The sequence below is a fragment of the Culex quinquefasciatus genome, chromosome 2, assembly GCF_015732765.1.
Source record: "Culex quinquefasciatus strain JHB chromosome 2, VPISU_Cqui_1.0_pri_paternal, whole genome shotgun sequence".
In the NCBI taxonomy this organism is placed as follows: Eukaryota; Metazoa; Arthropoda; class Insecta; order Diptera; family Culicidae; genus Culex; species Culex quinquefasciatus.
Window position 1 is genome coordinate 35,735,946 of NC_051862.1, and position 14,687 is coordinate 35,750,632.

Sequence of the window (14,687 nt, forward strand, 5' to 3'; positions counted from 1 at the left end):
CACTTTTATTGTGCTGCAAAAAAATCTTTCACACACCTTTCTGGCATGCCTTGCAACAGTCATCATATCAAAACTAGATCTTTGATGACTTTAATTGCGACATTTAGACCTAGTTTAGTATCGTCTATTATCTCATCGATGTCAGGTACAAATTGCAACCGCTTAGCGCCGCCACAGAATTACTTCCTCAATAATTGCCCTGAAAGTGACCAACCACCGACCACCTTAACTTCCACTTTTCCTCTTTCAAACCCCCGTATTCATCGCATCGCTGGGTGCCGACAGGTGGCGCTACCACCCCCCTTTGCGTTCCTTAAGGGCCACCCTAATACGCTCAACTCATCGCCGATAATTGCCACTCAGCTGAAGTTACGCGCGGCTTTTAAGACCCTTAACCATATGGTGCCCCCTCGCCGCGGAGTCTGATGAAAGTTTACTTCCCTCTCATCCGGCCGTTGACCATCAGCCTCGCACTATAGAAGACGACCTTACGCTAATCCACACGGTAGCTAATGAAGAAAAACCATTCCCCATTCATTCGGTGAACTCTTTTTGCACACACACACGCGTGGAATGCATCGCTCTCCATCATGGGTGAGCTACGGTGGATGGATGGTGGCATAATTAGCCCGCACACCTGAACTTTGGGTTAGTACGGTGTAACTTCGATAGTACGACAATTTTGAATAATTTTTTTTACAGTGATTTTTTTGAAATTTCGCACTGAATTTCGCACTTCAAATAAATTTACAACAAAATGTCAAACCACCACAGTTTCACTGTACCTTAGCGTGCCACTACTAAAGACTGCGATAGGAGCCCGGCATCTAGGTCTTGATGTCACCTCCGCGTAAGAGATGGATGTCTTGGCGGTGGCTCTATTAACCTTTTAGTGCCACTGGCATGAGGTTTGGCTGCAGAGCTTAAGCTTGGAGGGGAAAAGATCCTTTGATAGACATGGTTAGATAATCGAGAGGGGCACCGAATTATGGCTACTGAGCAATTAGAAAGGCAAGAAATTAAATTATTACGATTTAACACTTTTGAATGGCAGATGAAAATCTGGTTGAAATAATTAAGTTCTAATTTTTAAAAATAAAAAGACAAATAATTTAGCAAAACTAAATTACTTTTACAAGTTAATAACTCGATAACAGTGTCAATTTCATAACAGTACTTTTCGATAAGAAAATTGGATTGGAATGGATTGGATCGACCTATCTTTAAACTTTCGATCCCATCAGGCAAAACTGGGATCGGCGTGTATTTATACGTACAATTTTGGCAACTGTTCATACACAAATATTCGAATATCTATATCTTTTCTTTGAGTTTTCAAGGACTGTTTTGATTGATTTCGTGTCTTCGGCAAAGTTGTAGGTATTGATGAGGACTTTTCAGACAAATAGGTACACGGAAAAATGATTTTTAAATTATGTTTTTTCACAGAAATTATTTTTTCCAAAATCCGAATTTTTGATTTTTTATATGTTTTAGGGGACATTTAAATAGTGATTTTAGTAAAAAAAATAAATCTTGTAGGAACATTTTTTGTTTTTTTTTTTTTTTTGCAAAAACGAATTTGCAATCGAAAAGTACTTTACAACGTTTTCAAAATAAAAGACATTCAAAGTTACATTTTGTCCGATAAATTCCGGATTTTTTACTTTTTAAAATAGTTTCCTTGGTTGTCCATTCCTGAAAATATTCTTTTCAAACAGTTCAGAAAATTTCCTACAATTTCGTCTAAGAAACATTGAAGATTGGACCTCTGGTAGCTGAGATACAGCCAGGGTTACCAGTTCTTAACAGATAATAATCTGGCAAAAAAACTGGCAAAAACCTGGCAAGCCACTAATCTCAAAGTAATAAGCGAAATAGTGTTAAAAAATAGTGTATTTTCACTTTTTATGGATTATAGCTTCACAAAATAAACATCATACTTAAATTCAACAAAGTCTGGAAGAAATAAAAAATAAAATTTAACAAATTGCCACTCAAAAAAACTGGCAATGCCAGATTTATCTGGCAACCTGGCATCCCTGGATACAGCGGCCTAAAGGAAAAGAAACGGGAAAATTGAAGTTTTCTGAGTCTTACCTTACAAACCCTCCAATTGCTATTGTCGATATCTCAGCAACTAATGGTCCGATTTTCAACGTTAAAACATGAAATTTTTCGATCTTTTCGAAAACAATATTTTCAAAAAAAAATCAAGACTGTCATTTAAAAAGGGCGCAATATTGCATGTTTGGCCCTTTTGAAATGATAGTCTTGTTTCAAAAAAATTTAAAATATTTTCAAAAATCTTTGACTCTTGTTTCAAGCGACTTGGCCAAAATTACAGTTTGTCAGCGGTTAACTATGGCTGAGTTTTTAAGTATCATCCACTTTGCAATAGCAAGCATGCAGTATTTTTGTTATTTCCAAAATTATGTCTAAACGCATTTTGAACTCAAAAAACTTTTTTTTAAGGTTTTCATCTCACTTATCAAAAACTAAATTTAAAATCAAAAGGCAAAAATAATGTTATCTGTAACAAATTCAACATTATTATTGAAAATGAGAATAGAAAACATAAAAAGTAGTATTTTTTAACTTTCACGGGAATCGTTAGGACTCAGAAAGAATCAGAAATGTTTTTAACAGTTTTAAAGAAATAATCTTCATTTTTATTTATTTATTTATTTTTTTTTTTTGTTTCAAATAAAATAGCAGTTAAGTTTTTATTGCAACGAACGAAGATATTACTAAATTTAGCTAGTTTCTAAAAGAAACTGAATAATTCTTCAAATGGTACATATCATGCTTTTCAATTGAAAACTTATAAAATTTACTTAAACAGTCTTTATGGATGATATATTTATTATGTTGCTATTTAAAAAAATGATTTGAGGAAATTGATAAATTTCACGAATTTCTCGCCGTCAAAGAAATCGTCAAAAATCACTAACCCTGTATTAGTAATTGAACCAGGGTATTCATTTGCTTAATCCTACAGTAATTCATAACATTATTTTCATTCCTATTTGAGTCTGATAAAGTATTTTAAGAAATATCGTTACAAATCCCCACAAACATAAAATTTTACGGGATTTCGCGAAAAAAGCCAAATTTCGTGGATTTCACGCTGTCCGCGAATTCGTGAAATTTCACTAACCCTAAAGATCACTGACAATTTAAATAAGTGACTAGAAAAAAACATCCAAAACACAAAATAAGCAAAATATAATGATTGTAAGTTATACAATAAGCAAGCGTAAACTAAACATAATAAATGCAAAAAAACACTTAAAATGACAAGAGAGTTTTTCGTAAAACAAAAGTTGCTCGAAATGAACTTGGAGTAAACAAGAGAAAAATAATAATTTCTCGAGCGTAAATTGGGCAGTAGAGGGTTGGTTCGGTTGGTATACTTAATTTGTTTGTATAATTTCAAATCATGGTCGACAGAAAACGAATTTTGAAGAATAAATCTGTAGTTTAATTTTTTTTTAATATTTCCGTGAGTTTTTTTTTTTTTTCAATCAAGACTAGTTTTTCGAACTATTCTAAAGATGATTCAATTCTTTTCTGTGAATTTTTGCATTTTTTTCAACACGACCAGTTTTTGGAAAATAAATTGGATACTGAACAAAAAAACGTTGCTTAATCCACCTTTAGGTGGGTGGTGCCTTCCTTACATTCATAAAGTTACACAACAGAGCCTCTAAAAAGAGTATAAATAAGACTTATTTTTATCAAAATATCTGAGATCCGGCCTAAAAAAGTGTATAAATAACACTTAAGTGGTTATAACTTTTGATAGGGTTGTCAGATCTTCAACGTTATAGGCTCATTGGAAAGGTCTTTTGATTACCTATACAAAGACAGGTCGCATGGTGGAACCGGACAACGTTTTCATCAAAATATTTGAGATCCGGCCTCCAAAAAGTGCATAAATAACACTTAAGTGCTCATAACTTTTGATAGGATTGTCAAATCTTCAACGTTTTGGGCTCGTTGGAAAGGTCTTTTGAATACCTTTTAAAAAACGTATAGCATGACGGGTTTTCTTACAAAAACCACCCTTTTTACAATCTTCCGGACTTTATTCGAAATCGTTATTTTAGCATAACTTTTGAAGTATTTTACTAAACTTCATAATATTAACTAGGGTCTTGTGGGACCCCAAGACGGATCGAATGAGACCAAAACGGTCGAAATCGGTCAAGTCAATCCGGAGATAATCGTGTGCATATTTTTCGGTGCACGGACTCACATCCAGACACACGCACAGACATTTGTACAGAATTTGATTCTGAGTCGATAGGTATACGTGAAGGTGGGTCTACAAGGTCTAATAAAGAAGTTCATTTTTCGAGTGATTTTATAGCCTTTCCTCATTGAGGTGAGGAAGGCAAAAACTGAAGTTCTTTTATTATTTTTTTAATTAACAGTTCTTTGGACTATTTAACTGATGATTTTATTAATTTCTATTCAATTCAATTAATTGATTTAAAAAAAAATCTGTGTTTTTTACACTCTTTCAAACATGACCAATTTTGAAGATGATTTTAATTATTTCTAAAAGTTTTTGAATACCAGCTACGATGATCAGTTTTTCATAATAATTAGGCTTCTCAACAAAAATAAATCTGCGTTTACAATAATAGTTCTTTGGACTTTTTAAAAGATGATTTTATACATTTCTGGGAGTTCTTGCATTCCTTTCAACCAGTTGTTTCAAAATGAATTGGTTTCTCAACAACAACACATTTTCTGTGGTTCAAGCATTAGTTTAGTTAGGACCAGTTTTTTGATCAATGTAAAGGATGTTTTTTTTTATTTTTGAGATGTTTTGAACTATTTACAAAATATCCAATTGTTTGAAAGTAATTTCATTAAAAATCGATTGGTTTTTGAATTCTTTTCAAACATGACCAGTTCCAGTTGGTTTTGAAAAAAAAACATTAAGTTTTATATTTTTTTATGTTTGAAAAATCAAGCGTTAAAAATATTATGAATTTTCTCATCTGATTTTTTTTTAAATTATGGTTTTTCATAATTAATTTCATCAGTTCTTCCATTTCTTCAAATAAAAGCAGTTCTTTGAAAACAATTGTACGTTTGAAAATATTGTTTCATACTTTTCAGCTTATTTTATTTTTGTTTATCTGACCATAAAGGCTCAAGTTTACACCCAAAACACCACTCCATTCTTTCCACCCCGAAATTCCTTCCCTGAGGCAAACCCAAACGAGCGTGAAAGTGTTTTCGCAGCACACTCACCTTCGGGTCTTAATTCACAAACCTGCCCAGCCCATAAGCAGCCAGCAAACATGTTCGAGAAATTCCAATCTCCCAGGTCTTGTGGTTCGTCACGGGTCGAGAATGAAAGAGATCGCATTTCGCCGGCCAAGTCGGGCCCGGCTCCGTTGGCCGAGACGAGAAGAAACAGAGCAAAAAGTGTGTCACATACATAAAACATTTCGCCTGCTGCACTCAGGTTTCCCGCATACTATCCCCTGCACCGCAACCTTCCCACGGGGTCCGTTGGCCTCACCCGGTTGGTCCGCGGACTTTGTTGGGCGCGTGACGAATGGTCAACACGCGTGCCCTCCAGACGCGCTGGACTTCCGAGGAACTGCGAAAAGGTCGATTGAAGTGGACAAAATTTGCCTTCGTTTGGGTCAGCACAGTTGGGAGGGGTAGTTCTGGAATAACGTACTTTTTCAAGACTATTTTTATTTAAATGAAATTCTATGAAAAACGCAAACAGCAATAAAACTTACAAAAAGTTACGTAATATATGATTGACCCCTCCAAGTCGTTTCACTTTCATGTGTGGACTTCGCGTGCCCCCACTCAACAAAAAAAAGATAAATTTGGGGACCCACTGAACTACAAATCTGTGACGGACGAACTTGCCTTCCGGAAACTGGTTTTGTCACATGTTTGGATGGGGTTGGACCTTGCCCCGGACTGACCCTTATCTGTGAGATGACTTTGCATTTGTTAATGTGTAATGTTTGAAAATGGCTTAAAAATTAGTTAAATTAGAATTATTTATACATAAAATAAAATTCAGTTAACGGAAAATTAAATTGATTTTTCATGCAAATAACTACTATTTTTGGCAACATAATGTAAGAAAAGTCCCACCGTGTTAATAAGTGAATTTTGGTATGTTTTCATCTCAAAGTTTCGCCATGTTCTATTTGCAATGTCTGGTTTGGACACGCGGCGGTCAGGCTTGAACAGAGAATAAGTTTGTAAGCATGGACCCAGGGGGAAAAGACCCTGTTGGTCGTTGACCCTTTCCGCAAGACAAGATGTGATCTCGAATTTTACTTTCGTTGGAAATTTGTTAGTAACGCGAAGATGCGTTGCTGTTTTTCAGTAAAATCCACGTATTAAATTTGTTTGAATTTTAAAAGTTTTTTTGTTCTGAAAAGTTTGTTTCTAAAATTTTGCCGAATTGATTTTTGAACTAATAATGAAATAGTCTCAGAGAATTGTTCAATCAGATGTTCAATCATCAATAAATTTAAAGAAATGTTGTTCAACAACCTGCACAGAACATGTTCAACAACTCAACAAAACTAATAACTCGCTTTATTGTTTGCCGATGAGTACGATGTACTTTCAACAGCTTGCTTCTAGTCCATTCTCAATCTATCATTTCGAACCGGCGCTATCTGTTACGCATTTGCAGAGCCCACCGCGCGCGCGCGCAAAACTGGCCCCATCCAGTAAACCCAAAACCCATAAATGACTACAAGTTTTATGTAACCTTCCATACACCATATGGTTTGATCAACCCTACACCCCCTTCCCCCTCGTCTTCTTCGGCCTAGCAACATTTTATAAACGATTCTGCGCACAAATCAGCCAATATTTATGCCAATCCACTAGCCAGTAACTACCATGCCACCGCTACTAACACTACTACTAACGCTCAGCATAGATTCGACGTTTGTAAAGTTACACGCACCACGTGAGCTCGAATCCGTTCGGGGTTTTCTTCTTCATTTGGTCCGATAAGTGGGCTCTTTTTCAAAGCAGTTGGTAGTAGACTTTGGCTTAGTAGGCTGGCAGGTACTTGACTTGGCAAGCACCAATATCATTAGTATCATAGTCGCGTGAAGGCTCTTCGTCGTACGATCGGACGGTGACGCGATGGTGGGTGAATGATGTTTTGATGCATTTCGGTGATTTGTTTTATGATGACTGTCATTTGAAGTGATTTTGAGACTTTTTAGTTTTATTTTTTTCTAAAATTTAAATTTTTTCCATGTCGACGTCATTTTGAGCAATTTTTGTTCTCTGTTGTTTTATGTTTTTCTTGTTTTATTTTAAGTGTTTTAATTTGCATTCATCTTGTTCAGTTTATGATCGTTTTTGGTAGTTTTTGACCTATTCTAAAACCTCCTATCATTACATTTTGCCTTTCTAATTTTTCATGTTTTTTAAGTCACTTTTTCAATTTGTTGCCTGTGTTTCATATTTTTGCTATAAAATGGCAGCATTTTCATTTAAATTGTTAAAAATACGTAGATGGATAGTTTGGGACTAGAGCGTTTAATTTCCCGGGGTTGCAAAATTCCCGGGAAATCCCGACATTTCCCGAGAAATTTGAAATTTCTCAAAAAATATTGTGATCCTGCTTTTGATTGATTTTGCAACAAAACTGTATAGAACAGCTACTTTTATGGTCAAACTAAGTGTGAGGATCAATTAATGGCTTGACTGATAGTAAAAAATCGTACAAAAATCCCGGAAATTCCCGGCAATTTTTTTCCCCGGGCGGGAAATTAGACGCTCTATTTGGGACACTACAAAAATTACTGCATACTTCTTTTTACTCAAAAAATAGGAAATGTTAGTGAAAAACACAGCCAAAGTTGACTAAAATCTTCTTTAATTTTAAGAGTTCTTCTTTCCAATGCTTCTTAAAGATAAAAATTGGCTGAAAAATTGATTTTAGGTCGAAGCCCGTTTAGAGGCGTGTTAGGTTGTAGAGGGTTAAGGTGAAGCTGACCAAAGTCAAGGGGGAGGAGGCAAAAAATATAAACATTGAAATTAAAAGCCATGGTTTCAACATTTGAATGAAAAAAGTGTTTTAAGATGCATTTTACACCTGTTCAGATGTTTTGTAATCATTAATTTTCAAAATATCTTTGTATTGACGATTTTTGTTCTCCGAAAAAAAAACTTTTTACATTACTGTGCAAAGAAATTTCGCAAAAAAAAAACAATATATTTTTGTACGATCCCAATTATATCGATATAATTTTAAACGCATGAAAATGCATTTCGAATTGTCTTCAATTGATTAAACTTCCATTAAAATTTAAGAGTTTTTTGAAAGAATATTCTTTTGCTTCCTGATTTTTCGGATCGATTTTGAAGGGAGCGGCATAAATTTTTAAAAATATTTGCAGCGGCCTTATTTTAATTTTTTCCTAAAAATAATATTTTTGAAGAATTTCCAGATTTACTCCTTCGAAGTTGAGGTGTATAAATTAAAAAGCTACATACACAAATTTCAATCGATATTCCAATTTTGTAGGACAGTTCAAACTAAGAAAAACTAAATATTTTGGAAAATTATTTTATTTTTTCTAATAAAAATAATTAGTTTTTGTATACTCGACAATTCCATTTCCAACTCTCAAAATTTAAAAATCGTTCATATTTGGTCAGAAGGTTCCTTGGGGAAAACAATTTGACTGATATTTTTTTAATTGCCCTGATATACAGTGTAAACTAACAGGATATCGTTTCAATAAAATTACAATTACAATTACAATTGGTCATTATGGTGGTCCAAAACAAGTAAAAGTGAAATAGAAATTTTCGATTTTTTTTTATTTCTGGTCACCGATGGGTTTCAAGGAAAATAATTTGTGGCTTGGACATTCTAGTTCAACACAAGCTCAACATTTGAAAAAGTCGCATTGAACTTCAAAAATCCTTCTTGACCGAGTCTAGACAAAAGAGCGGATTCCCCGGAAATTTTCACATATCACGCTCAAAAACGAGAAGAGTTCAATTACATGATTCCGAGATCCACTTTTTTGAAAAGAGAGCTTAATTCGCATGAAACGACATAATTTTCTGTTTGCAATATTTCAAAATTTTTAAATGTTTTTTGTTTGTTTTTTTTTTTTTGCTGTATTTTGAAATAAGTTAGGCAACATTAATCAAAATTAAAATATAAATTCTTGTTTGTAAAAAAATGGCAAAATTTCTCTATCTAATTTCTCTATGTCTAATAGTGATCCCCGTTCTCACAAGTAACAGTGAATCTCCCAGATTTATCGCATCACACGTGGTATAAAACACTGATAGAAATCATAAACAAACGCGTACGCGTAAATCCCCAAACAGGTTTAGCATTTTCATACCGTCTGGCTGGCCAAGTCTACGCGAGCGCTCCCATAAATCGCCTGGACATATGTACAACGTTACACCGCCTGTGCCGAACCAGACTAGACTCTGACTTGAGCTGTTCAGCACGTTTTGAGACACCCGCATCTTGTTCAGCCCCGCGCTCCGAAAAAGGGTTGCGCTGAGGGAGTGTGCGTTGCAGGCCCATTTCATTGATAACTTTTTCACCTTTATGGTCATCAACGCGATCAGGAAGCTGATTCATCGTCGGTTGTAACATTTTGAGGAAGTCTGCGTCCATTGAGATATCCCACTCTACGCTGCGTACTACAAGCGAGTAAAATTGTCTATAATTGTCTTCTCGACGACTTGTACTCCTTCGAGACGATTCTCGCAGAACTTCTTAATCAAGAACGACGTCCCAGCAGTTGTGCGCATCGTCGCCGTGCAGTCTGGACCGTCGACCGTTCTCGTGACTGTAATTTCAGGAAACACTCAATTGTCCCTTGTTAGAGCGATCTCGGCCCGCGCACGTTGCGTTGTTGACACCATGAAATCAACCATGTTTTTTGGGATTTTGGCTTATTGGATTTTTACTTTTTGTTTTGCAGAGAAACGCTCCTGGTTCACGAGGAAGTTCAACACGGGTGGAATCAACAGGGACGACCCGGACAACCCGATCGACAACAAGGAGCACCTGCTGATGAAGTTCTTCCGCGAGAAGGTCGCCAGCGTGCTGAACCGGGGCTGGGTCAAGGCGCTGATCATCCTGATCTTTGCGGCCTACCTGGGCGGTGCCTGCTTCGGACTGACCAAGATCAAGGAGGGCCTGGAGCGACGCAAGCTGTCCAAGGCGGACTCGTACTCGGTCAAGTTCTTTGATTTGGAAGATGAGTACTACCGGGAGTTCCCGTACCGCATCCAGGTGATCGTGACCGGCGAGCTGAACTACTCCGATCCGAACACGCAAGCGCAGATCGAGGATCTGATGCAGTCGCTGGAGAACACGTCCTACATTACGACACCGCTGTACAGCGAGTCGTGGCTGCGGTCGTTCATCTCGTACGTCGATAGGAATAACGACTATCTGAATCTGACGCTGGACAGCGAAGAGTCGTTCATCGCGGCGTTGAAGGAGGTATGAGGTTGGGTTTTATCTTAGGAATTTTATGACTGATGAGATTTTCCCTTTGTAGATCTGGCTGTTCCCGGCGAATCCGTTCTCGCTGGACGTAAAGTTCAGCGCCGACGGCAAGCGCATCGAGGCGTCCCGATTTATGATCCAGGCGATCAACATTACCGACACAAACCACGAGAAGGTCATGGTGAAGGATCTGCGTGCGATCGCCAAGGCGTCACCGCTGAACGCAACCGTGTTCCATCCGTACTTTGTGTTCTTCGATCAGTTTGAGCTTGTGCGACCTACCGCAATCCAGTCGATGGTCGTTGGTGCGCTGATCATGATGTTGGTGTCGTTCATCTTTATTCCGAACTTCCTGTGCTCGCTGTGGGTAGCGTTCTCGATCGTGAGCATCGAGCTCGGAGTCGCCGGTTACATGAGTCTGTGGGACGTAAATCTGGACTCGATCTCGATGATCAACCTGATCATGTGCATCGGCTTTTCGGTGGACTTTACGGCGCACATCTGCTACACGTACATGTCGAGCAAGGCACGGACACCGGACGAGCGAGTGCGGGAAACGCTGTACGGAATGGGTATGCCGATCGTGCAGGGCAGTGTCAGTACGATCTTGGGTATTATCGCACTGCTGCTAGCGGAGAGCTACATCTTCCTGGTGTTCTTCAAGATGGTCTTCTTGGTGATCTTCTTCGGGGCTATGCACGGGCTGTTCCTGCTGCCGGTTCTGCTATCGCTGTTCGGACCAGGATCGTGCACTTCGTACCCCGACGATGATCACAAGATGTCATCGGTAGAAAAGGCATACCCACATCCGTACTGCATTTCGCATCCACAACTCGCTCTGACCGGTGCCTTCGGCAGCAAGACCTTCCTGGGAGCCCCCTACAAAGCATACGGAGACGAGAAAGACCTCGGCCTCGGAACATCCGGTGAAGACTCCAGCGAGAGTTCGAGCAGCAAGTCGCAGCGCCGCCAGGCACTCGAAGATGAAAACACTCGACGCCGCTACGAGGAAGGCTGGCGAAGATCATCGCACAACCTAACCGGCCAGAGTCAGTTCCAACCCGTGCTGGACCTGTACGGCCAGGAGTCGCTGTGGCCTGCCAAAACTGCACCCAAACCGGCGCCCAAACCTCCAGCAAAGGTCGCAAACGGACGCTACGTCGCCGGCTACGACGACATGGTGAACATTGCGCAAGGCCAAACCTCATCCAACAAGAAAAAGTTCGAGTACGAAGCCGACCGCGAGCGTGACCGGCGAAAGTCGGAGGAAACCCGAACGGCCGCCCCCCGCAAGCCTCGCTACGAAGACAACCGAACGTTCCAGCAAGACGACGAAGTGCTGGACGACGAATACCAGCACACCAACCGGTACTACATGTACGACACCAGCCACGTGAAGCGCCTGTCCAACGACAGCGCCAACAGCGGCAGCGACAGCAACAACAGCCACCGGAAGTACTCGGACGAGAGCGACCAGAACAAGCGGCGACGGTTCAGCGACGAGCGCCGACCACGAAAGTACTCTCCGCCGGAGGGAATCTACAAGCAGAACCCGAACGCCCGTTCGTCCTCGCAGCACAATCTGTACTACCCGCGGCAGCCGCCCCAGCGGACCGCGTCCCAGAACAGTCTGCACCAGCTGCGGCACATGGGTGACATGAGATTTCCTTGAGCAGGCAGGTGTCCGGAACTTCCGGTAGAGCCCTAATTAGAGTGCGCGCGCGCAGTGGATCTAGAACTTTAAGTAGGCAATTTAAAGATGACTATTTCCCTCTTTTTTCCTTTTCTTTATAAATCCCAACTTCTACAAGTCCTGTTTTTTGCTCAAATGATAGTTACGCGTTTAAGTTATACACCCCTGGCCACGGAACGTTTCCAGCCCTGCGTTTGACAGTTTGCCACCTTACGCATTGTGCGGCTTGAATTGATCAAAGTTGACACGGTGAAGGTAAGATAAAACTGCCAAACGCAAGGTTGGTATCAAATCTGAATTTCTTCCAACACGAAATCAATTTTCCTGCATTACTCCACAATTTCTCGGAAGAATCTCTTGGCCGAATCTTATTGTAATATATTAGTGGGAAATCGAATATCAGTGTGTTTGCGGTGGAATGATTGCGGCAGTCGAATAAACTAGATAAAATTAGGGTGTCTAATTGTTCGAGTTGGAGTGAGTGCGACTGCGTGTGAAACAATTTAATATATTTTGAATGAACGAAACTCGATTAATTTAATACTAAGCAGAAAAGTGTTGTTCGCGCCCTCATCTAACTTAACTACAGTGGAATGTGTGAAACGTAAGACAAGCAAGCAAGAGAGTGTTATTTAATTTAATCAAACAGTTAGTCGTTTAATGCCGGACCGGAAAGCTGTGACGACGAAGAGAAATCGAGCGAAACGCAAAAAAGTTCACATGATCAAAATTCAAATCTCACTACCCGACCTTCGCGAATTGTCCTGATCGGAGGAAGGCCACACCAACCTGGTGGGCCATCGCCTAAGGGAAGAGTTCGAAGCTGGGTTTGTAGATAATTTCGGGAAAAAAAGAAGAAAAGTTTTTTGCACAAAAGACGGAAGGACACTTACTGGATAGTACGGGAGAGTATCAATTTTTTGTAGAACTGGGAAAAACATATAACGTGTATTTAGAATTGTTAAGGGAATTTATAAAAAAGGAGAAAAACGATCAAAAAATTGCAACGTGTAGGATTATTAAACATTTACATAAATCAACATTTTGTATCATATGAGAAAGGAAGAACAAACGGCTAAACCGAAACATGTGAGCATTGAAGTTTTCTTCGTGCTGCAAAAAACAGATGACAATAGCCGTTTAAAACTGAGCCTTCGTTGGGTAAAAAAAAAAACGAATTATTATTATTAATTAAATCCGAGGCCAATAAACTTTGTATGTAAATCGATGACGCATAATTTTTCATCATTGAAGATCCGAATTTCCCTAATCCCTCAATTTCATGAACTCATTTTGAATTCATAAAATTTTCATTCTTTCGTTATTTTAGCACAATATTTGGATGGCAATACCGCCAACTGGGGCGAATTGGACACATGGGGCGAATTGGGACAGCAGTTTTAACCATGTCAAAGCACAATATTTTTATTTTTCTGGTTGGTCTCGGATAGAACAGACTCAGACCAACAAAATGTGTACACTCATTCCCAAATTTAAAACCTGTAAGTGCTCTAAACACTGCTGTCCCTATTCAGACTGTAGTCCCGATTCGCCCCAGATGACGGTGTAGACCAAATCGTAAGAAAATTGGGTTTTCCATATATTTTTTCGATTTTTCACACACAAACTTAACGTTCGAGCTCGCGTTCGAGTATCAATGGGTAAATGTTGACCGATTTTGCTCATATTTGGCCCAGAGTCCTAAAATAGCCCAAGGAACAATATTCAGGGAGGTTTTGGAGCGAGGTTTTGAGAAAAAGTCGCATATTCTGTGCACCCTAGTAATTACTCTCTGTTTTCGATTGTGCTATTTTGCATTGTTATATTTTCCACACAATTTTGCGGGCTTGTTTTCAAAATAAACGTAGTAATATTATATTTTTATTTTTATTTTTTTATTTCGAAATTGCCTGTTTTATATGAAAATGGGTTGAAAATACAGCACTAAGTGAAATTTGAAAAAAAAAACGATTTTTAACAACATTTTTTTCCTGTTTTGCTTTTTCGAAATATAATATTATTAAATTTGCAAAAAAAATGTTTTCTGTGAAATTTAAACCTTAAAATGGCTGTAATTCGAAAATGGTGAACTTTAGCATAAAACAAACGTCAAGAAAAGGGTCACAAAAAGATTTCGGCCACATTTAGGTGTTGCTCACAATAAAATAAACCAAAGGGAAAAATAATTTATTTTTTGCCAGAAAAATTTAAAAAAGAAATACAAGAATCACAAAATTAACTGAAAATTGAAAAAAAAACAAAAGTTGCTTGATTAAATAAAACAGTGAAGTGATCTGGTTTTGTGTTTGCTAAGATATTGGTTTAAAAAGTGGCATTGGGATACTGTAACATTTTGAGTTATAATATTGATTTAGGATCGCAGAACTTGAATTTCACCTCCAAAATAAAATATAAGTTTTTTTTAAAGATTCGATCTTATTTGAAATAATCAGGGTTTCAGCGGATTATTGAGTT

The 14,687-nt window shown here is 38.4% G+C and overlaps 1 protein-coding gene across 1 annotated transcript in view; it reads left to right on the forward strand.

The window, feature by feature from the left end:
• LOC6053330 (patched domain-containing protein 3) overlaps positions 1–13,440 on the forward strand; it is a 165,935-nt gene extending 152,495 nt beyond the window's left edge. Inside the window, exons 8-9 of the mRNA XM_038252559.1 lie at positions 9,987–10,513; positions 10,572–13,440. Coding sequence (XP_038108487.1) covers positions 9,987–10,513; positions 10,572–12,191 — 2,147 coding nt within the window. The 3' untranslated portion in view covers positions 12,192–13,440. The remainder of the gene's footprint in view (positions 1–9,986; positions 10,514–10,571) is intronic.
• Positions 13,441–14,687: the final 1,247 nt, after the last annotated feature.